The sequence below is a fragment of the Podarcis liolepis genome (genome assembly GCF_965112155.1).
Source record: "Podarcis liolepis genome assembly, chromosome: 2".
Classification (NCBI taxonomy): domain Eukaryota; kingdom Metazoa; phylum Chordata; class Lepidosauria; order Squamata; family Lacertidae; genus Podarcis; species Podarcis liolepis.
The window spans coordinates 127,316,368-127,339,115 of record NC_139555.1 but is presented as its reverse complement, the minus strand read 5'-3'; the positions used below and the strand labels follow the sequence as shown (position 1 = coordinate 127,339,115).

Below are 22,748 nucleotides of genomic sequence, written 5' to 3'. Positions count from 1 at the left end.
AGGGACAAATGTCAGGTCCTGCACTTAGGCAGGAAGACCCACCTGCACAAATAGAGGATGGGGGACACCTGGCTGACTAGCAGTACATGTGAGAAGGATCCAGGGGTCTTGGTGGACCACTAGCTTAACCTGAGTCCGCAGGGTGATGCAGCAACAAAGAAAGAGAACTCTGTTCTAGGCTGTAGGGTAGGACTCGAACCCATGGCCTCAAGCCGCAAGAAAGGCGATTCTGACGAAACCTTTGCCAGCAAGAGCTGTTTGGCAGGGGAAGAGACTCCCCCAGGAGAGGGGGCGATGCTCTGGCTCTGTCTTCAAAGGGGGAGAGGAAGGGGGGAGCCCTGGATCTGGAGAGGAGGGGCGGCGGAAGAGCGCTTTGCTACGAAGGGGGGGGGGAAACCTTGGCATTTCCATCTTGCCTTTGAACCAAAGCTGTCCTGCCAGCAGCTCACACAAAATCAGCGGATCTATATATATATACATATAATGGCGAGGGAGAGCAGCATTTAGGGTGGTCCTAAGTTACTGCTCCGAGTCCCCAAAGGGCGCAGCAACTCCGGTCTACGTTGCGGGGCTGTTGTAACGGGGACCCCCTGCCTCCCCCCCCCCTGCCTCCCCCCCACCCCGTCGGGAAATGGGGGTGAGACTGACCGGACCCCCCCTCTCCCGGCAAGGGATTAAAAGAGATGAAGGGGGGATGTCCCCTTCCTGCCCCGGAGGGCTTTTTCCCAGTTGGGGGGGGTCTCCTTCCCGGCCGCCTCCGGGGATCGAACCCGGGACTTTCTCAGGAGAGAATCAGGAAAACGGAGCTGGTTTGGGAGGAGGAGAATTGGTGTCTTCGGGGAGGGAGGGGCCACTCATTCCTCCCCCCCCCCGGTCAGTGAGCTCCGCTTCCAGGGAGGGGGGGCAAGGGGGAGGGGAGGGGCCTGATCCACCTTCCCGGAAGAGGAGCAGCTCTGCGGAGGAGGAGGAGGAGGGAAAAGAGGTGCGAAATATATCTATATATTGGGGGGGGAAGGAGGGGCTTTTCCTCCCCCTGAATCTGCAAACAGGGCAGCTGGGCAGGATTGGGGGGGATGAAAGGAAAGTGGGGGATTCCTCCCCCTCCCCCCCTTCTGGGGATCCGGCGAGCGGGGGAGGGGCTGGTTTAGGAGAAAGGAGCCCCTCCCCCCGAGGGGGCGCCTCCTTGGAGACCCCCCAGCCCTTTGTCTTGCGGGGAAGGAAATGGGAATAGCAGAGAGAGCAGGGGAGGGGGGAGAGGAGATGCTCAGCCGCCCCCCCCCCGGGAAGGAAATGGGACTTGAACCCAGGCCCCAGTTCCGGCTCCCCCCCCCCCGGCAGGAATCCCTGGGGCGCCGCCATCCTGGCTTGGTGGGTCCCCTTTGGGGGGAGAAGGGTTAATGGGGGCGAGAGAGGCCTGGATGGAGACCCCCCCCGTCTCCCTCCTGGGATGGGGAGAGATTTGGCAGGAAGGCTGAGCCGGCCAGGGGGGCCTCTGGGGAAAGGGGACCGGGGGGGGCGGAGGGAGGAGGAAGTTGGGGGGCGGAGGGAGGAAGGGAGCATCCCTGGGGAGGGATCGAAGCCATCTTGGAGAAAGAGAGAGGGACTGGGGGGGGGGCGCCTGCCTTGACTTCTCCCTCCTGCCCAGGAATCTGCCATGACTCCGCGTAGACCAGGGAGAGATCCCTGAGCAGGAGCCCCGATCCAGCCACCCTCTCCTCCCCTGAAGCTCAGTCCTTGCCCTGCCCCAAGTCCCAGATCAGGAGCTGCGGGGGGGGGGGGCGCTGGGGGCTGTGAGAGCGAGTCCAACCATGGGGGGGGGGAGAGGAAGCCCCCTTTATTATTCCCCCCCCCCTTTGAGGCTTCTCTCTGGGCAACTCCAGTCTCTCCCACATGCCTGGGTTTCTGTGCAGAAGCATCTAAAGGGCTCCCCCCCCCCAGAGACACCTGCGCCCAACTCCTTCTCACCTGGTTTCCAGTATTCCCACTATATCAGATCTCTTAAATCTGTGGGATTTAAGGGATGGGGAAGATTGTTATGGAAATGGGTGGGTTCCCGTGCCCCCCCTCAAGAGGCTGCCTTATTATTATTATTATTACAGTGGTAAAGGTAAAAGTAAAGGTACCCCTGCCTGAACGGGCCAGTCTTGCCAGACTCTGGGGTTTGTGCGCTCATCTCACTCTATAGGCCGGGGGCCAGCGCTGTCCGGAGACACTTCCGGGTCACGTGGCCAGCGTGACAACGCTGCATCTGGCGAGCCAGCACAGCACACGGAACGCCGTTTACCTTCCCGCTGGTAAGCGGTACCTATTTATCTACTTGCACCTGGGGGTGCTTTCGAACTGCTAGGTTGGCAGGCGCTGGGACCGAGCAGCGGGAGCGCACCCCGCCGCGGGGATTCGAACCGCCGACCTTTCAATCGGCAAGCCCTAGGCGCTGAGGCTTTTACCCACAGCGTCACCCGCGTCCCATTACAGTGGTACCTCAGGTTAAATACGCTTCAGGTTACAGACTCCGCTAACCCAGGATGAGAACAGAAATTGTGGTCCAGCGGCGCGGCAGCAGCAGGAGGCCCCATTATGTTAAGAACACTTTCTTAACCACCGGAACGAATTGAGTACTTAACCCGAGGTACCACTGTACTGCAGTTTCAGTTATTGTTATTTATTTATTTAATCTATTAGTCTCTTTCTCTTGCCCTGGGCAGCCCAAAAGGACTTACAACCAGTTGTTGTTGTTGTTGTTGTTGTTGTTTGAAGTTGAATCCTGACAAGACAGAAGTACTGTTTTTGGGGGACAGGGGGCGGGCAGGTGTGGAGGATTCCCTGGTCCTGAATGGGGTAACTGTGCCCCTGAAGGACCAGGTGTGCAGCCTGGGAGTCATTTTGGACTCACAGCTGTCCATGGAGGCACAGGTCAATTCTGTATCCAGGGCAGCTGTTTACCAGCTCCATCTGGTACGCAGGCTGAGACCCTATCTGCCCGTGGACTGTCTCGCCAGAGTGGTGCATGCTCTAGTTATCTCCCGCTTGGATTACTGCAATGCGCTCTACGTGGGGCTACCTTTGAAGGTGACTCGGAAACTACAGCTAATCCAGAATGCGGCAGCTAGACTGGTGACTGGGGGCGGCTGCCGAGACCACATAACACCGGTCTTGAAAGACCTACATTGGCTCCCAGTACGTTTCCAAGCACAATTCAAAGTGTTGGTGCTGACCTTTAAAGCCCTAAACGGCCTCGGTCCAGTATACCTGAAGGAGCGTCTCCACCCCCATCATTCTGCCTGGACACTGAGGTCCAGCGCCGAGGGCCTTCTGGCGGTTCCCTCATTGAGAGAAGCAAAGCTACGGGGCAGAGGGCCTTTTCGGTCGTGGCACCCGCCCTGTGGAAAGCCCTCCCATCGGATGTCAAGGTGATGGACAACTACCTGACATTCAGAAGACATCTTAAGGCGGCCCTATTCAGGGAAGCTTTTAATGTATGATATTTTAGTGTTTTTTGGTTTCTGTGGAAGCCGCCCAGAGTGGCTGGGGAAACCCAGCCAGATGGGCGGGGTACAAATAATAAATTATTATTATTGTTGTTGTTGTTATGTTCCACGGTGATACTCCTACGCCTTCTTTGTCGTGTTTCCTGTATTTTGGGGGAAGAGAGAAGGCTGTTCTCAGGGCCTGCTCCCCCACTAGGGAAACTGAGGCAGCCCCCTCAGGCAGGAGATGCAGGGAGGGGCAAGGAGGGGACGGAGCTGAGTCCCATTTGGCCAGCCCTGATTTAACCCTCTATCCTCTCGTCCAGTGGAAGGTGGTGTCCCATTGCCAGTGTCCTAGACACAACACAGCCGCCTTGGGAAGTCAGTGGTGCAGGATGATTTGGGAATGTGTGCAGTTGGTGGGACTGTATCAGGAAGATGTTGGAGATCACGGAGGAAGGAGGAAACGAAATACAGATATTCAGCGTTTTCAGGGGAGGGGGAAGAAGGGGAAAGTTTGTCCCACCAGATAAGACTCCCACCCTCCCTGGCCATGGGCCATCCTTGCTTGGGCAGGTGGTACTTTGAGTCCAACCACATCTGGAGAGCCAGAGGTGCCTCAACTCAGCATAGAAGGTTCCTCTAGGGCTCAGTGTTACTTGGGAGTTGGTGGAACTGGATCTTAAGGGTTCTTGAGACATTTCCAAGGGATTGTGATTGGTATCCAGACCCTAACACTATAAATCCAAGGTGTCCCCACTGAGCAGTTTATCAACCCTGCTGGCCGCTGGGGAAGACCTTCTGAAGGAAATTATTTTCCCCAAAGTTGCTTCCTTCCTTTGTCCGCTGCTGCTGCCCACACTAAAGGAATGTCTGGATGAAATCCCAGGGATGTCTGGCTCCTATTACAAAGAGATCCAGTTGATATTCTAGAATAAAGTGTGGCTAAGATTCTGAGTCACTATCGTGGCTGAGAAATACAGCCAGGGAATATGAAACTGATTTGAAAATTGGTTTCTTCTTTACACATTGTTGTTGTTGTTGTATTACATTCAGGTGGACACACCACTGGTTCCATCTTCTTTCTATTCTTTCCCACAATCAGTGTTATTCACCTTTAATACTCATCTTTTTCAGTGTCACACATATTTTTATCTTGTGATCTTCATATGAAGAGAGGTATAACAATTTAATAAATAATTCCCAGTTGGAGCAGAGCTAGAATATCCAGAAGCCCTTGGCCACCCAGTAATAATATTTATTACTTTTCCAACAATTTAAACACTACAAAAACAATACAATACAAAAACACTACATAACATTGACACATTAAACTAGCAAAACAAAACAAAAACAATCTAATAAATCAAACAATTTCATTATCCCATCTTTCATTCACTTATTTCCACGACCTCCTCACACCTCCCTTTTTGTATTCCACTTCTGTTAATTGTTTCAGCAATTCCTTTCCATCTTCCTCTGTTTTCTATCCTATCATTATCTTAACACATTCTAACCTTATTTTTTCCTTTAATATTCTATTAATCTATTTATACTTAATTCCTTATAACATTTCTACTAAAGCCATATAACTTCATTCCAACATTTTTCTAACATTCATTAATTTTACAGTATTTCTGTAAATAATCTTTTAACTTTTTCCAATCTTCTTCCACCGACTCTTCTCCCTGGTCTCGGATTCTGCCAGTCATTTCCGCCAGTTCCATATAGTCCCATCAACTTCATCTGCCATTCTTCCCAGGTGGGTAAATCTTGTGTCTTCCAATATTTCGCGATAAGTATTCTTGCTGCTGTTGTTGCATACATAAAAAATGTTCTATCCTTCTTTGGCACCAATTGGCCAACCGTGCCCAGGAGAAAGGCCTCTGGTTTCTTCAGGAAGGTATATTTGAATACTTTTTTCATTTCATTATAAATTATCTCCCAGAATGTCTTAATCCTTGGGCATGTCCACCAAAGGTGAAAGAATGTACCTTCAGTCTCATTACATTTCCAACTTTATTGTTGGGCAAATGATAAATTTTTGCAAGCTTGAGTGGTGTCATGTACCACCTATAAATCATTTTCATTAAATTATCTCTTCATTAAATTTTCTCTTAGGGCATTACATGCCGTGAATTTCATACCTGTGGTCCATAACTGTTCCCAGTCAGCCATCATTATGTTATGTCCAACATCTTGTGCCCATTTAATCATAGCTGATTTCACCGTTTCATCCTGAGTGTTCCATTTCAACAGCAAGTTATACATTCTTGACAACTTCTTAATTTTTGGATCAAACAATTCTGTTTCCAATTTTGATTTTTCCACCTGGAAACCAACTTTTTTGTCCAAATTGTATGCCTCCATTATTTGATAATAATGGAGCCAATCTCGCACTTTATTTTTCAATTTTTCAAAGCTCTGCAATTTCCCAATATTTCGGCCATTTGGCCTCCATATTGAGTTTTTGCTGTGCCTTCGCTTCCATTGGTGACAACCATCTTGGGGTTTTCTTTTCTAGCGAATATTTATATCTTGTCCAAACATTAAACAATGCTTTTCTAACAATATGATTTTTAAACGCTTTATGTACTTTTACCTTATCGTACCACAAATATGCATGCCAACCAAATGCATTATTGAAACCTTCTAGATCCAACACGTCAGTGTTTTCAAGAAGCAGCCATTCTCTCAGCCAGCAAAAAGCAGCTGATTCATAATAAAGTTTAAGGTCTGGCAGGGCAAATCCACCTCTTTCTTTAGCATCAGTTAATATCTTAAATTTTATTCGAGGCTTCTTGCCCTGCCAAGCAAATCTGGAAATATCTTTCTGCCACTTCTTGAAACAATTCATCTTATCCAAAATTTGTAATGTTTGAAACAAAAACAACATCCTTGGCAGCACATTCATTTTTATCACAGCAATTCGGCCTAACAATGATAACTTCAAATTTGTCCATATTTCTAAATCCTTTTTCACTTCAATCCAACATTTTTCATAATTATCCTTAAATCACATTTTTGGCAGTCATGTTAACCCCTAAATATTTCACTTTCTTAACCAGTGTTAGTCCTGTCTCCTCCTGAAACTTCTCTCTCTCATTCACCGTTAAGTTTTTCTCTAAAACCTTGGTTTTCGTCTTATTCAGCTTAAAACCTGCTAACTGTCCAAATTCTTGAATCAGTTCCAATACCCTTTTAGTACTAGATTCTGGCTCCTGTAAGGTCAATACTGAATCATCAGCAAATGCTTTCAGTTTGTACTGTTTAGCTCCCACTTGTATACCTTTGACCTCTTGGTCCTTTCTTATCACGTTTAACAACACCTCAAGGACCAATATAAAGAGCAATGGAGAAATTGGGCAGCCTTGCCGTGTCCCTTTCTCAATCTTAAACTCTTCTGTCACTACATTGTTCACAATTAATTTTGCCTTTTGTTCTGAATAAATTGCACCTATACCATTTTCAAGCCCTTGACCTACCCCCATCCCCTGTAAATTCTTCTTCATAAAACTCCAAGAAATATTGTCAAAGCTACAATATCCAGAAGCCCTTGGCCACCCAGGGCAAAGGAGGAAGAACAGTGAGAGAGGCCTGGACAGGGAATCTCCGCTAAGATAAGCCAGTGTCAGGAGGCGGGTGCGAGACCTGGCAGCATATAATTATTATAAATCATAATTGGGGTGAGTGTCTCAATCTGGCCTTCCCAGCAGTCAGGCTCCAGCTGCTTTCCTTCTGCATCTCCAGCTCTCTCCATTCAAGAATGCAAGGCTGAGAGATGGAGGTCCAACCCCAAGAACATTCTCCAACTGAGCACTCCTTCAACCGACCACAAGCACCAAGCCTTGTCACTAGACTTACATATGGGTCTCCCAAAATGGTCAGTATGCACCTCCTGAGGCCAAAGGGAATGTGCAGGTGATTAATAAAGATCTAGAGGTCGAAGGGGACAAAATGTGGCCCAAGGGGTGGAGGATTATAGTGCAGCGGATGAAGAATTTCATGATGAATTTAGGATCCTGATTAATATTGGCCAGGTTCATGGAACATAGAGAAACCACTTTTTATAAAACGTAAACCCCACAGTTCAACCGTATTCTAAGATAATGCTGCTTCATTAATGCTTAATTAAGGGTTAGGAAAGGCTGATGATGCGTTACCATTATTTAACATTACTTCATCTGTCTTTCCTAAACATTTGGAACATATGGAGGACAGGAAAGAATGTACGAGACGTCAAAATAAGAGCAGATGCTAATTGATGTGTGTAATATTCCTTTGTTCTCTTCCTAGGTTTCCTTCCCCCCGCTCCTCCCTGTTGAAAGAAGACAATGGAGAAGGCAGTCAAAATTCTGGAGGGCCATGTCCAATGGGAATAACAAAGAAACCATATAAATTCATGGATTGTGAAAAGAGAGAGGAGAAACAATTTGAAAGTATGGAGTGTGGGAAGAGTTTCACTCCCAGTGGAACACTTGGAAAACATCAACGGACTCACACAGGAGAGAAACCATTTAAATGCATGGAGTGTGGAAAAAGCTTTGGTTGGAGTTCAAACCTTCGTATACATAAACACACTCACACAGGGGAGAAACCATATAAATGTAAGGAGTGTGGAAAGAGCTTCAGTCAGATTGGACACCTTAGAAACCATCAACGAATCCACACAGGAGAAAAACCATATAAATGTATGGAGTGTGGAAAGAGCTTCACCGATAGTGGAACATTTAGAAAACATCAACAGACACACACGGGCGAGAAACCATTCAAATGCATGGAATGTGGAAAGAGCTTCAGTCAGAGTGGATACCTTAGAATCCATCAACGGATTCACACAGGGGAGAAACCATTTGAATGTTTGGAGTGTGGAAAGAGTTTCAGTACAAATAGAGGACTGAATATTCATCATAAAACTCACACTGGGGAAAAACCATTTGAATGTATGCTGTGTGATAAGAGCTTCACTGAGAGTAGAAAACTTAGAATCCATCATCGAACTCACACAGGGGAAAAACCATATAAATGTATGGATTGTGGAAAGAGATTCAGTCACAGTGAAACACTGAGAAAACATAAACGGACTCACACAGGGGAGAAACCATTTAAATGCATGGAATGTGGAAATAGCTTTATTGATGGTAAAGCACTTAATATCCATAATCAAACTCACACAGGGGAAAAATCATTTGAATGTATGGATTGTGGAAAGAGATTCACTTCTAGTGGAACACTTAGAATCCATCAACGGACTCACACAGGGGAGAAACCATTTAAATGTAAAGAGTGTGGAAAGGGCTTCACTTCTAGTGGAGCAGTAAGAAGACATCAATGGACTCACTCAGGGGAAAAACCATTTAAATGCATGGAATGTGGAAAGAGTTTTATTGAGAGGAGAGACCTGAGAACCCATTGTCAAACTCACACTGGGGAGAAACCATTTAAATGTATGCTGTGTGATAAGAGCTTCACTGAGAGTAGAAAACTTAGAATCCATCATCGAACTCACACAGGGGAAACACCATATAAATGTATGGATTGTGGAAAGAGATTCAGTCACAGTGAAACACTAAGAAAACATCAATGGACTCACACAGGGGAGAAACCATTTAAATGCATGGAATGTGGAAAGAGCTTTATTGATGGTACAGCACTTAGTATCCATCATCAAACTCACACAGGGGAGAAACCATATAAATGTATGGATTGTGGAAAGAGATTCAGACACAGTGAAACACTAAGAAAACATCAACAGACTCACACAGGGGAAAAACCATTTAAATGCATGGAATGTGGAAAGAGCTTTATTGATGGTACAGCACTTAGTATCCATCATCAAACTCACACAGGGGAGAAACCATTTGAATGTATGGAGTGTGGAAAGAGCTTCACTTCTAGTGGAACATTTAGAATCCATCAACGGACTCACTCAGGTGAAAAACCATTTAAATGCATGGAATGTGGAAAGAGTTTCATTGAGAGGAGAGAGCTGAGAACCCATTATCAAACTCACACTGGGGAGAAACCATTTAAATGCACCGAGCGCGGCAAGAGCTTCAATCGCAGTGGAACACTTAGAAAACATCAATGGACTCACACAGGGGAGAAACCATTTAAATGTAAGGAGTGTGGAAAGGGCTTCACCAATGTTGGAAATGTTAGAAGACATCAACGGACTCACACGGGAGAAACCATTTAAATGTATGGAGAGTTGAAAGAGTTTCAGAGTGGAAACCTAATTTCACACACAGGAAACTTAGACGACATCAACAGACTCACTCGGGGACAAGCAAATAAATGTATGGAGTGTGGAAAGAGCGTCAATAGAAGTGGAAACCTTAGCAAACATCAGCGAACTCAAAAAGGGAAAACCACTTACGTATATGGAGCGTACATAGAGGTTCAGTCCTGATGTTCTTAGAAACCATCAATGGACTCGCAAGGAGGAAAAGCTTTAAGAGTTGAAACCCTACAATCCACAAACTGAAAAATCTTAAATGGTTTGAATGGAAGGAGTGTGGTGCTGGGATGGATGCTGGGATGTTTTTGCCTCTACGCATGGGTCTGGGAATGTTCTGATCAGTTCACATTGAGTTCAGGACCCTGACCTGTTCTTGACGCATTGTTGACCACATCTACGGAACGCGATTGTTATGCTCTTTCATGTCATGCAAAATCAATCATTAGTAATAGTTTAAGTCTTGATACTCAATCACTAGTTAATAGTTTAATATGGAGGTTTCATGCCTGTCCAATTCTGTGTTCCTTTTCCCACCCTTTAATCTATTGATGATTAATACCTATATTCAACCCTTGCATTGTATTCATGTTAACCAATCAGCAACAAGCACATATGTGGAAATGCTGTAATATTCAATAAAAGGGACTCTCCGAGACATGGTCGAGAGATGCCTCCCGTATGACACCTTGCCATTCGTCTGTCGCTTATTTCAACCCAACAGTGTGGGAAGTGTTTCAATTGCTTTATATATAGATAATTTTATTAATACAGTGGTACCTTGCGTTACATATGCTTCAGGTTACAGACTCTGCTAACCCAGAAATAGTGCTTCAGGTTAAGAACTTTGCTTCAGGATGAGAACAGAAACCGTGCTCCAGCGGCGGAGCAGCAGCAGGAGGCCCCATTAGCTAAAGTGGTGCTTCAGGTTAAGAACGGACCTCCGGAACGTATTAAGTACTTAACCTGAGGCACCACTGTATATAATTTTATTTACAAATTGCGTTCAAAAATGGAAGCATTCACCTCTGGGTTCTTGGCGTTTGAAAGCCCCAAACGTTCAACTTCCGAAGCGTTCTACAATCGAGATTCCACTGAGAATGCAGCAATAGTGTGTTGTCCAACGATATCCATTCTTTTAACCAACACAAAGAGGCTGCCTCGTAGTAGAAAACCTAGCAGTGCGAAGCCACCTCTATTTTTAGCATCTATCAAAATTTTATACTTTATTCTGTTTTCCCCCTGCCAGAGTTATCATGAAATATCTCTTTGCCATTCGTTAAAGAAGCTTGTATTATTTATTATTGGTATCATTTAGAATAAAAACAGTATCTTAGGTAAAACATTTCTCTTTATGGTTGAAATCCTTCGTAAAAGTGAAAGTTTCATCCTCCCCTATATTTCCAAATGTTTTTAACATTTTTTGATACTCTAATGTAATTGGAATATGTTGTAATTCAGTGTTTTTCAAATAAACCCTTATTTAGTCTCCATCTATACCATGAACTCTTTTCACCCCTCATTATCATCCATTTTCAGTTTTGATCTGATATAGTTCTTGGCTGGATCTCTACAGTCTTTAATCCTCTAGGCAGTTCCTTCAATATCCAGATCATGTTTCTTCTTCCCGCAGAATCCTTTGAATCAGAAGAACATGTTTACTCTTGTTCTAATGGGGGTCTGAATCTCCAAGCACCTGGGTTGGCAAACTAAGGCTGTGGGCCGGATCAGGCGCAATTGCCTTCTGGATCCGGCCTGCGGACGGTCCAGGAATCGCCGCGTGGATTGCCAGCACGCACGTTCTTTCCCTCTCCCTCACACAGCGGCGCTTTTCTCCTCAGGGACGAGCAATCTTGTCCCACACCGGGTGCCATCAACGGGGGGAGTCGGCTCACCCGCCTGCCTGCCTCAGCAGGGTGGCGCTGTGAAGGGGGTGTGACACTGGGTGCCGGCTGCTGCTGCGTTTTCCTCTTGCTCCTCCTCCCTCTCCCTCAGTCCGCCCTTCCTTCCTTTTCTGTGCCCCTACTCTGTGCCGCTTCCTCACGCGCTTTCTTCGTCACCCCCTCCCTCCTTCATTCCTCCCATGGCGTTCAAGCAATTTGTTGCAGTGGGTTGGGAAGCAGCAGCAGGTGGTTAGTAAAAGCTCTGGCAACGCCCCGGTTCCCCTACCGGTTCTCCACCAGGGCTGTGTGGTATAGTGGTTAAGAGCAGTAGTCTTGTAATCTGGGGAACCGGGTTCGATTCCCCGCTCCTCCACATGCAGCTGCTGGGTTACTTGGGCCAGTCACACTTCTCTGAAGTCTCTCAGCCCCTCTCACCTCACAGAGTATTTGTTGTGGGGGAGGAAGGGAAAGGAGAATGTGAGCCGCTTTGAGACTCGTTAAGGGTTGTGACAAAGCGGGATATCAAATCCAAACTCTTCTGCTGCTACTGCTTCTGTCTTCTCCGGCCAACACAGCTTCCTGCCCTGCCCTGGCACCTGGCTGGAGAAGCCCAACTGGGGCTATTGGGACGACAACTGGGACATGTAAAGCCAAACATCTTCAGGCCTCTTTGCAGAAGAAATATCATGTGAATCGGAAAGTCCCAGTCCCAAATCTTAATCCTGCCACCCTAAGATATTATAAGCAAGCCCCACATTCCTCTTTCCACCTGCAATAGGGAGGTTAGAACAACACTTAATACCCGGCAGGGATCACAAGAGCCAGAATTGCTTTGCATTCACAAACGCTGTGTGAAATATCACTAGTGAACTGAATAATTTAAAGAAGGAAACCAACAACAGTATTAAGAGAGAGAGAAACTGGATTTGAAATGACCAAACTACAAGTCTCCGTACTGAATGAGGGAAGGGGGAGGCATGGGGGGGGGGGCTTTTGAAGTCTCCCTGCTGGCAAGGGAATTCCAGAGCAAGGGCGCCTCTGTCTGTCTGGATCCCTCACTGCCTCCCAATCCAGGGGGTGGTTTTTCAATGGGGGGGCTGGTGTTTGAAGCTGGGCTTGGCTGTTAGGGGGCGAAGCTCAGCAATGCAGCCGTTGCTCTGCATGCAGAAGGACCCCGCTTGAGTGCTTGGCATGCAGAAGGAGGCCCAGAAGGAGACCCTCCCCCGGCCTCCACTTGCCCAGTTGGGGGGCGGGGGCCGGGTCCCCATGGAGCCCCCAGAGCAGGAGGCCAGAGGCAGCGCCGCCCCGTCGCCTTCCCCTCCGGACACAGGGAGGGGCTGCTCTTGGAGATGTAGCTCTAGGGACACGCGCGTTGGGAAAGGAGCCGGAAGTGGCGCTGCCAAACGCGCCGGAAGTGGCCAGGCAGGGAAAGGAGGAGGAGGGGCGTCGCTGAAGAGGCCCCCCCCCCGTCGCCGCCGCCCTTTCTTTGCGCATAAGGAAAGCGGACTAATCCGGAGCCAGGGAGGCGGAGGACCAAGAGGTAAAGGGGGGGATAGAGGGGGGGGACAAGGGGGGAGGAGGAGGAAGAGACCCCCCCGCAAGGAGAGCGCCCTCCCTGGGGCCCGTCGACAGGGGCCCCGATCCAGGCCCCGACCCAGGGGGGGGGAAGGGGGGACCCAAGACCTGCAAGGTCTCCTGGGCAGCAGCAGCACCGCCAGACTCCCCTTTCTCTTTCCTGGGGGGCCGAGAGATGCTCAGCTGCCCTGCCCCCCCTGGAGGCCTTGGCGGGAAGGGGAATGAGGACCCCAAGCAGGGCTGGGGGTGGGGCTGAGGCCCCCCATTCTCCCTGGGGTCGTGGGGCGCCTGGCTGGGTCCCCAAGAGACCAGCTGAGCTTGTTCTGGGGATGAGCTTTCGTTTGCATGCACACTTCTTCAGATTGGACAGTTTTCTACCTGAAATTTGGGAAACACTTTCACTTTCCTCTCAATAATATCTCTTTCAAACTGTGAACTTTCAGTCCAAAAACCTCTCCCTTTATCTTGTCCAAACAAGATGATTTGATGGTATTGAAACCAATCCGCCACCACACCTCCCACCTCATCCTGTTTATTCAGTTTTATTTCTTCTTCCGAAAAGTCCAAAAGATCTCTGTAAGTTGCCCATTGCTTCTTCCGTATTGCATTTTTAAAAAAGCTGTTGCTTTTGTGGGTTGGAGCCAAAGAGGTGGTTTTCTTTCCAGCAGATTTATCCCATACTGTAAAAAGGATTTTCTGAATAACCTGGTTCATAGAGCTCTTGTGTGTTTTAGTTTTATCCTGCCATAAATAAGCGTGCCAACCAAACATAGTCTTACGACCTTTGTTATAAGAAGAAACCTGCTCCTTTTCCCTTATGGGGTATTCAGGAGCCCATATAGTCCTTAAGTGGGTTCCATATAGGTAGGAGAAAATAACAGAGACCAAGCAGAGAATACGGAGAAGCAAAGCGGCTAGTAAGCCTGGTCTTTATTACGCTATTGCAACAATGTCCCCCCCTCACCACAACCAGGAGGGAGGTGTGCAAGGCCTTATATAGTCTTTTCAAATTGCCCACCCAAGACCCCCCCCCCCATATCATACAGAAGGAGACTTTCTACAGTAGGAATAGATCACAGGAGGCGGTCCACAGCAAAAACCTGTCCCCAAGGATACCTGTTAATGGTTGCTAACTGCATTACCTGGGCAGCCTGGCCATTCTTTTGTGATGGTAAATACTTTAGTTCCTGAATCCAGGTCACAGGCTCACCCTGTTCATCCCTCCTTAAGGCAGTATTTGTAAGCACAAAGACAATGGGAAGGCTTCCATTTGCCTCCTTTACTGCAGAGGAATATTTGAGTACGTTTCTGAGCACAATTCAAAGTGTCGGTGCCGAGGGCCTTCTGGCGGTTCCCTCATTGCGAGAAGTGAGGTTACAGGGGACCAGACAGAGGGCCTTCTGGGGAGTGGCGCTTGCCCTGTGGAATGTCCTCCCATCAAATTAATATTTAATGCTGTATTGTTTTTAACACTTGGTTGGGAGCCGCCCAGAGTGGCTGGGGAAACTCAGCCTGATGGGCAGGGTATAAATAATAAAATATTATTACTATTATTATCACCACTATTATTATTATTATTATTATTTATTAGGCAGCCAGGCTGAATAGTTGCAGGAGCTGGGGAAGGTGGAGGCAGCCCAGAAACTGCATCTGAGAGCCCCTGCACCACTTGAAGGCAGCCAGTTGCTCCTCAGCGGAGCTTCCCGCTGCCGCTCCTACTTGTGTGCAAGGAGGAGTGGAGGCAGGGATCTCTCATCGCAAAGCCTCCACTTCTGAGAGATCTCCGCCCTGCTCCAGAACAGGGCTGCCTTCAGAGGTCTTCCAAAAGTTATGTAGTTCTTTCTCTCTTTGACATCTGATATTGGGGGGCGTGTGTTCCACAGGGAGGGTGCCACTACCGAGAAGGCCCTCTGCCTGGTACCCTGTAAATGTGAGGGAACTGCCAGAAGACCCTCGGAAGTGGACCTCAGTGATGATATTTTCTTTTCCTTGTATTAGATGGATGTTGAAACAAGGTGTGATTGACATGGGCATGTCTGGATCACAGATTTCTGCCCAACACCACTCCTCTTCCGGGACATACCTGTGATGTTTTGATGACACTATGAGAAATGTGTTGTGGGAACTATTAAAAATTCATGTAATCTTTGTCCTGGACATTTTCTTTTTTGCTCTCCTTAGAGATTGAGACCTTTGTTGCAACAAATAAAGGATCAGGCCTTCTGGCCACAGATTTGCTTCCTCATTGCTTGCCTGCCGCCTCGCGTTTTCTGATCAATCCAGCATCCGCAGGGCTAGACTCCAGCAAAGTTGGAAAGCGCTTTAAGGTAGGGCACCCCAATAATTGTTATTTTCACCTGGAAGGAGTTGGGGAGCTGTCAAAACCAAACCCCAGTTTTCCCCATGTGGCAAGACCACCTGGAATAATTTTACCCTTATGATTTCTATATAATCATATATATCCATATGTATCCATATATCCATGTATCTAACTGATTTTTAATAGCTAAGGCTTCAAGGCTTCAGCAGAACTAAAACGCTTAGATTTTAGAAATCCAAAGCTGACCTCTGTCCCATTTCTCCCCCAGTGTCTTGCTAACATTTGAAGGAAATAATAAATCTGATGTGCTGGCACTTTCCTCCCTTGGAGACAGCTCCTCAGCGGCTGAGTCGGGGGAACTGGAAAAAATAGTTAACCGCAATGTTCTAGCCAGTAGCGGGGGCGGGGGGTTGTCCATGCTTTCAAAATAAGTTTCTTTTCCTCTTTCTTACTGTAAATTGGGGAAAAGGGCAGGCTGACGTACCATCTGAGAAAAAAACAGAAGCAAGGGCATTCTTTACATGGTCAGGGGAAAAGCTGGTGTGCGCGCTCATTGGTTTGATTTTTGCTGCCATATACGATTATGTCAGGTTTCGGCTGTTTGTGCTGCAGTATAAAACCCCACTCCATAAGGATTTCGCTGCCCAGGCTCTGGAAATTATTCCACTGGGTCATTATTGCTCAGCAATAAAATATAACCTTCTTTTTCGCCACTGCTGTGTCTGTCAATTCTTGGACACAACTTGAGTGGGCCACAGGTATTCTAGATATCCTTGCCACACCCATGACACAGAAGTTGCAGAGTCCGGCCTGCTGCTGGATGTGTCCCAATCCATAAAACAGTGTTGGAGAGGCTGCGTCTAAGACCACGTCTTTCCTTTTTGGTGGGGAGAAGATAGTGTTCCCCAGGTGACTGCTCAGTGTCCCAGTGGGGCTGCTTTTTTGGGGGGAGCACTCTTCTTCCCCCCCCCTCCCTCAAGGCTGGCTCCATCTCTGCCCTTCAAAAAGGATCTTGCAATGCAAACATTGGGGGGAGCCCCCCCAGCCCTTCTCCCACCCTTCTGATCCACGGGGAGGGGAGCCCTTCTCTATCTTCCTCTCCCTCCCCAAACCTCCCAATCACGTGGCCCCTCGTCCTCCTCCTCTCCAGGCCTCTTCTCTTCCGAAAATGAGGGAGGAGACCCTTCCCCTCTAACCTGCCTCTCTCTTAAACAACTTCTTTCCTCTCTGGGAAGCGGAGCTCAGTGACCAAGGGAGAGGAATGTGGGGCAAAAAGGGATTCTTCCCCCTCCCAGGAAACATCATTTCCCTTCCCTCCAAACAAGCTCTATAATTCCCTTTCTTTCCTGAAAAGGTCTCAGGATCCATCCCCGGCAGGGGCACCCCCCCAATCCCTGAAAAGACTCCTCCTGGGGGCAGGAAGGGGGCACAGCCTGCCCCCCTCCTGCCCCCTCTCCACTCCCCGCTATGGGGTGCAGAACTTGCCCCAGGACCCCGCAGGGCAAGTCAGGCCCACATCTCCTCCTCCAGCGACGCCCCCACTCGACTCGCAGCCACCCAGAGTGGCTGGGGAAACTCAGCCAGATGGGCAGGGTATAAATAATAAATTACTATTACTATTATTATCACTAGTATTATTATTATTATTATTATTGGTCTGTGGTGCTCAATGTTTAGGTATAGTAAATATTAGGATTTAATTAGAACTTGTGTGTTATAGCGGGGATATGTTATAAGATAGTCTCAGTGTATTTTAGAAGGTATAGGAAGGTCTAGGAAAGGGTGCACCTGCTTCTGAGCATCAGAAATAAGCATGGAAAGAGTTAATATCATTAACCTATCGGAATCTGCCCCCACCCTCTGTAACAAGCAGCTGTAGTTGGGATTTAATATCCGCTCATGAAAAGTTGGGCACACGACCCGGAAAGCTGCCTGGCTCCCTCCGTCTGAAGGCGGAGATATGCACCACACGCCACAGTCTAATTCGGCTGGACTTGCCGTGGGAACGCAGAAGGGGCAAGCAAGGAAGGGGGAGACGGCCAAAGAAACCTGCTCTCACACAAGTGTCCCCCCCCCTGCCAATTATTTAACATTAGCAAAGCCCAAGTTCAAACACCAGCCCCTATTTAAAAGAGGCCCCCGTAATGACCACACTGGACTGCCCTTTACGGTTGCCATAAGTTACTCTCCAGGGACGCGGGTGGAACTGTGGGTTAAACAACAGAGCCTAGGGCTTGGTGATCGGAAGGTTTTAATCCCCGCGACGGGCTGAGCTCCCATTGCTCGGTCCCTGCTCCTGCCAACCTAGCTGTTTGAAAGCAGGTCAAAGTGCAAGTAGATAAATAGGTACCACTCCAGCGGGAAGGTAAACGGCGTTTCCGTGCGCTGCTCTGGTTTGCCAGAAGCGGCTTAGTCCTGCTGGCCACATGACCCGGAAGCTGTACGCCGGCTCCCTCAGCCAATAAACCAAGATGAGCGCCGCAACCCCAGAGTCGGCCATGCAGGATGCACACCTACCCCTCTCGCTCTCCAGGCTTCAGCGAAAGCTTGCATTGGCCCATAGGACGCACACACATTTCCCCATCATTTTTCGAGGGGGAAAAGTGCGTCCTATAGGGCGAAAAATACGGTAATAAATAATTCCCAGTTGGAGCAGAGCTAGAATATCCAGAAGCCCTAGGTCACCCACGGCAAAGGAGGAAGAACAGTGAGAGAGGCCTGGACAGGGAATCTTCACTAAGATAAGCCAGTGTCAGGAGGCAGGTGCGAGACCCGGTGGCATATAATTATTATAAATAATAATTGGGGTGGGTGTCTCAATCTGGCCTTCCCAGCGGTCAGGCTCCAGCTGCTTTCCTTCTGCATCTCCAGCTCTCTCCATTCAAGAATGCAAGGCTGAGAGATGGAGGTCCAACCCCAAGAACATTCTCCAACTGAGCACTCCTTCAACCGACCACAAGCACCAAGCCTTGTCACTAGCCTTATATATGGGTCTCCCAAAATGATCAGTATGCACCACCTGAGGCCAAAGGGACTGTACAGGTGATGAATAAAGATCTAGAGGTCAAAGGGGACAAAATGTGGCCCAAGGGGTGGAGGACTATAGTGCAGAGGATGAAGAACTTCATGATGAACTTAGGACCCTGAGGAATATTGGAACATACAGCAGGTCCCTTTCCTGTGAGAAACCACTTTTTATAAAACGTAAAGCCCACAGTTCAACCGTATTCTAAGATAATGCTGCTTCATTAACAATAATTAAGGGTTATAAAAGGCTGATGGTGCATGACCATTATTTTACATTATTTCATTTGCCTTTCCTAAAAATTTGGAACATATGGAGGACTGGAGAGATTGTACAAGACGTTAAAATAAGAACAGGTGCTAATTGATGTGTGTAATAGTCCTTTGTTCTCTTCCTAGAAAACAAAAAGGATTTTCTCCCCACCCCATCGAAAGAAGACAATGGAGAAGGCAATCAGAATTCTGGAGGGCCATGTCTAATGGGAATAATGAAGAAGACATTTAAATACATGGAGTGTGAAAACAGAGAACATAAACAATTTGAAAGTATGGAGTGTGGAAGGAGCTTCACTGACAGTGGAAACCTTAGAAAACACCAATGGAGTGACACAGGGGAGAAATCATTTAAATGTATGGAGTGTGGAAAGAGCTTCAGTCGGAGTGGACACCTTAGAATTCATCAATGGAGTCACACAGGGGAGAAACCATTTAAATGCATGGAGTGTGGAAAGAGCTTCACTGACAGTGGAAACCTTAGAAAACACCAACGGAGTCACACAGGGGAGAAACCATTTAAATGCATGGAGTGTGGAAAGAGCTTCAGTCGGAGTGGACACCTTAGAATTCATCAACGGACTCACACGGGGGAGAAACCATTTAAATGCATGGAGTGTGGAAAGAGCTTCACTGATAGTGGACACCTTAGAATTCATCTACGGACTCACACGGGGGAGAAACCATTTAAATGCATGGAGTGTGGAAAGAGCTTCACTAATAGTGGACACCTTAGAATTCATCTACGGACTCACACGGGGGAGAAACCATTTAAATGTATGGAGTGTGGAAAGAGCTTCACTGACAGTGGAAACCTTAGAAAACACCAACGGAGTCACACAGGGGAGAAACCATTTAAATGCATGGAGTGTGGAAAGAGCTTCACTACTAGCGGAAGCCTCAGAATTCATCTACGGACTCACATGGGGGAGAAACCATTTAAATGCATGGAGTGTGGAAAGAGCTTCACTCAGCGTGGACACCTTAGAATTCATCTACGTGCTCACATGGGGGAGAAACCATTTAAATGCATGGAGTGTGGAAAGAGCTTCAGTTGGAGTGGAGACCTTAGAATTCATCAACGGAGTCACACCGGGGAGAAACCATTTAAATGTATGGAGTGTGGAAAGACCTTCAGTCGGAGTGGAGACCTTAGAATTCATCAGCGGACTCACACAGGGGAGAAACCATTTAAATGCATGGAGTGTGGAAAGAGCTTCACTGGTAGTGGAAACCTTAGAATTCATCAACGGACTCACACAGGGGAGAAGCCATTTCAGTGCATGGAGTGTGGAAAGAGCTTCACTAATAGTGGACACCTTCGAATTCATCAACGGACTCACACTGGGGAGAAACCATTTAAATGCATGGAGTGTGGAAGGAGCTTCACTGATAGTGGAAACCTTAGAATTCATCAACGGACTCACACAGGGGAGAAGCCATTTCAGTGCATGGAGTGTGGAAAGAGCTTCACTAATAGTGGACACCTTAGAATTCATCTACGGACTCACACTGGGGAGAAACCATTTGAATGCATGGAGTGTGGAAAGAGCTTCAGTGGGAGTGGACACCTTAGAATTCATCAACGGACTCACACAGGGGAGAAACCATTTAATTGCATGGAGTGTGGAAAGAGCTTCAGTGGGAGTGGAGACCTTAGAAAACATCAACGGACTCACACAGGGGAGAAACCATTTAAATGTATAGAGTGTGGAAAGAGCTTCAGTAGGAGTGGACACCTTAGAATTCATCAATGTAGTCACACTGGGGAGAAACCATTTGAATGCATGGAGTGTGGAAAGAGCTTCAGTGCAAGTGGAGTTCTTACAAAACATCAACAAACTCATACAGGGGAGTAACAATATAAGTCCTAGGGAAGTGGACAGAGGTTCAGTTGTAGTGGAAGTCTTACAAACGATCAAAAGACTCCGAGGGGTAAGATTTGTAATAGTGGTAACACCCACAGGCATTCAATTAATTCAAAGAAGAGAAAGCGTTTAACTAGAAGGAGTATGGATCCTGCTTTGGTTATTATGCAACGCTTTTTAGAGAGTAGAACCTTTTTCTCTCCAAGTTGACACTTTCTTTCACATCAATAGTAGGAAATCAGTCTTAATTGCAGGCAGCGTGTGTGAGCTTCTGTTGTTTGTAACGTGGTCTAGACATTTATTTAAAGTAATGAAGGTAACATTTCACAATAGTAAGCCTAATCTAATATTTAATGTGAGTCTGTAGTGTTGCTGCTGAAAGAGGGCGGACTGAGAGTGAGCTGGTGTTGGTGTTTCGTGGAGGGAGCTGGAAATGTTTGTATCTGGGAATGGAGAGTTTCTCAAAGTAGAGCTGAGACTGGTGGTCTTGCATGAGGAGGGAAGGGGGCACAGGGAAGAAGGGGCCGTAGCAGAGCATCTCAAAGCAATGTGCTGGGGGGCGGGAGCCATGGTGACACAAGTGTGTGTAGAATGCTATTCCCATAATGACGCAGGCGAGAAACCGTAAGGATGAGTATAATGGGGAAGGAGGTTCAGGCAGGTCCCCAACCCAGAGTGCTAAGGGTCATTTTCCTCCAAATCCACCAGCTGCCCCAAGGCTGGAGCCACCTCTGGGCCTGAGGGTGGAAAGCCTCCCTCCACCTTTGCGACTGGACATGATCCGAGGGCAGTGATGGCGAACCTTTTAGAGATGGAGTACCCAAAATGCAACGCAAAACCTACTTAGTGCCAACTACTGCAATGCGCTCTTTGTGGGGCTACCTTTGAAGGTGACCCGGAAACTACAACTAATGCAGAATGCGGCAGCTGGACTGGTGACTGGGAGCGGCCGCCGAGACCACAGAACACCGGTCTTGAAAGGCCTAAATTGGCTCCCAGTACGTTTCCGAGCACAATTCAAAGCGTTGGTGCTGACCTTGAAAGCCCTAAATGGCCTCGGCCCAGTATACCTGAAGGAGCATCTCCACCCTCATCGTTCTGTCCAGACACTGAGGTCCAGCGCCAAGGGCCTTCTGGCAGTTGTCTCCCTGCGAGAAGCCCAGTTACAGGGAACCAGGCAGAGGGCCTTCTTGGTGGTGGCACCCGCCCTGTGGAACACCCTCCCACCAGATGTCAAAGAGAACAACTACCACCAGAATTTTAGAAGACATCTGAAAGCAGCCCTGTTTAGGGAAGCTTTTAATGTTTGATGCATTATTGTAATTTAATATTTTGTTGGAAGCCGCCCAAAGTGGCCCAGCCAGATGGGCAGGGTATAAATAATAAATTATTATTATTACTATAACGCGGCAATTCTACCTGTATATTTAATTTTTTTCTGTTTGTTTCACATTTCTTCTTTATGACTACTGTTGTAATAAATAATCCTTCATAAAAGTTATTTCCTTACATTCTTCATTAAATTGTCTTTCCATTGATCTGTAATGTTATGGTATAACTCAGTGCTTTTTTTCCTTAAAAAAAATGCTTAGGGGATACTTGTTCCGTTTGCATAGTAAAGGAAGGATGGAACTCTGATTAATAAGAATACACACAGAGGCTTGAACCAGCAAGACTCTGGGAAGGGTGCGTATAATCGTCTCTCTGTGCTTGTCCGATTCCCACAGCCCCCGGCCCAGGCCGTTTTATTCACAAAAGAACTTTTTACAGAGTGTTCGTAAGAACTAATCAGATTTCTTCTGAGCATTTCCACAAACCCACGTGGAGAGAAAGTTAAACTACTAAAACTAATTAAGCACAAATATTTCTGGGGTAAACAAAGAAGAGCATTTAGCAACCCTGGAGGTCATAAACAAGCAATACACATGATAAGGAGGATGGCCAGGAGGACAGCGGATCATTATCACCTTCATGTGAGATCTGTTTCCTGGCCCTAAGATTAACATCCTAAGATTACCATATAGAACCCTACTTCAAAGAAACTTGCCCACTATTTTTATGGCCCAGGATGCCTCCCTGGCAAAGCAAGAAGCAACGGGG

General features: G+C 47.4%; 4 protein-coding genes across 5 annotated transcripts in view; all 4 read left to right on the top strand.

The window, feature by feature from the left end:
* Positions 1-22,748, top strand: part of LOC310699314 (uncharacterized protein) — a gene marked incomplete at its 5' end in the record, with an annotated part of 338,944 nt that overhangs the window by 210,817 nt on the left and 105,379 nt on the right. The gene's annotated exons all lie outside the window — the stretch shown is intronic.
* LOC310701446 (uncharacterized protein) overlaps positions 1-22,748 on the top strand; it is a 55,882-nt gene that overhangs the window by 19,009 nt on the left and 14,125 nt on the right. The gene's annotated exons all lie outside the window — the stretch shown is intronic.
* Positions 936-22,193, top strand: LOC310701517 (uncharacterized protein). Its single transcript, XM_083492521.1, has 2 exons — positions 936-982; positions 18,907-22,193. Exon 2 carries the CDS (start codon positions 18,987-18,989, stop codon positions 20,637-20,639), a length of 1,653 nt encoding a protein of 550 aa, XP_083348647.1. The 5' UTR covers positions 936-982; positions 18,907-18,986; the 3' UTR covers positions 20,640-22,193.
* On the top strand, positions 2,146-10,392 carry LOC310701429 (uncharacterized protein). The gene is made up of 2 exons (XM_083492247.1): positions 2,146-2,294; positions 7,764-10,392. Exon 2 carries the CDS (start codon positions 7,840-7,842, stop codon positions 9,664-9,666), a length of 1,827 nt encoding a protein of 608 aa, XP_083348373.1. The 5' UTR covers positions 2,146-2,294; positions 7,764-7,839; the 3' UTR covers positions 9,667-10,392.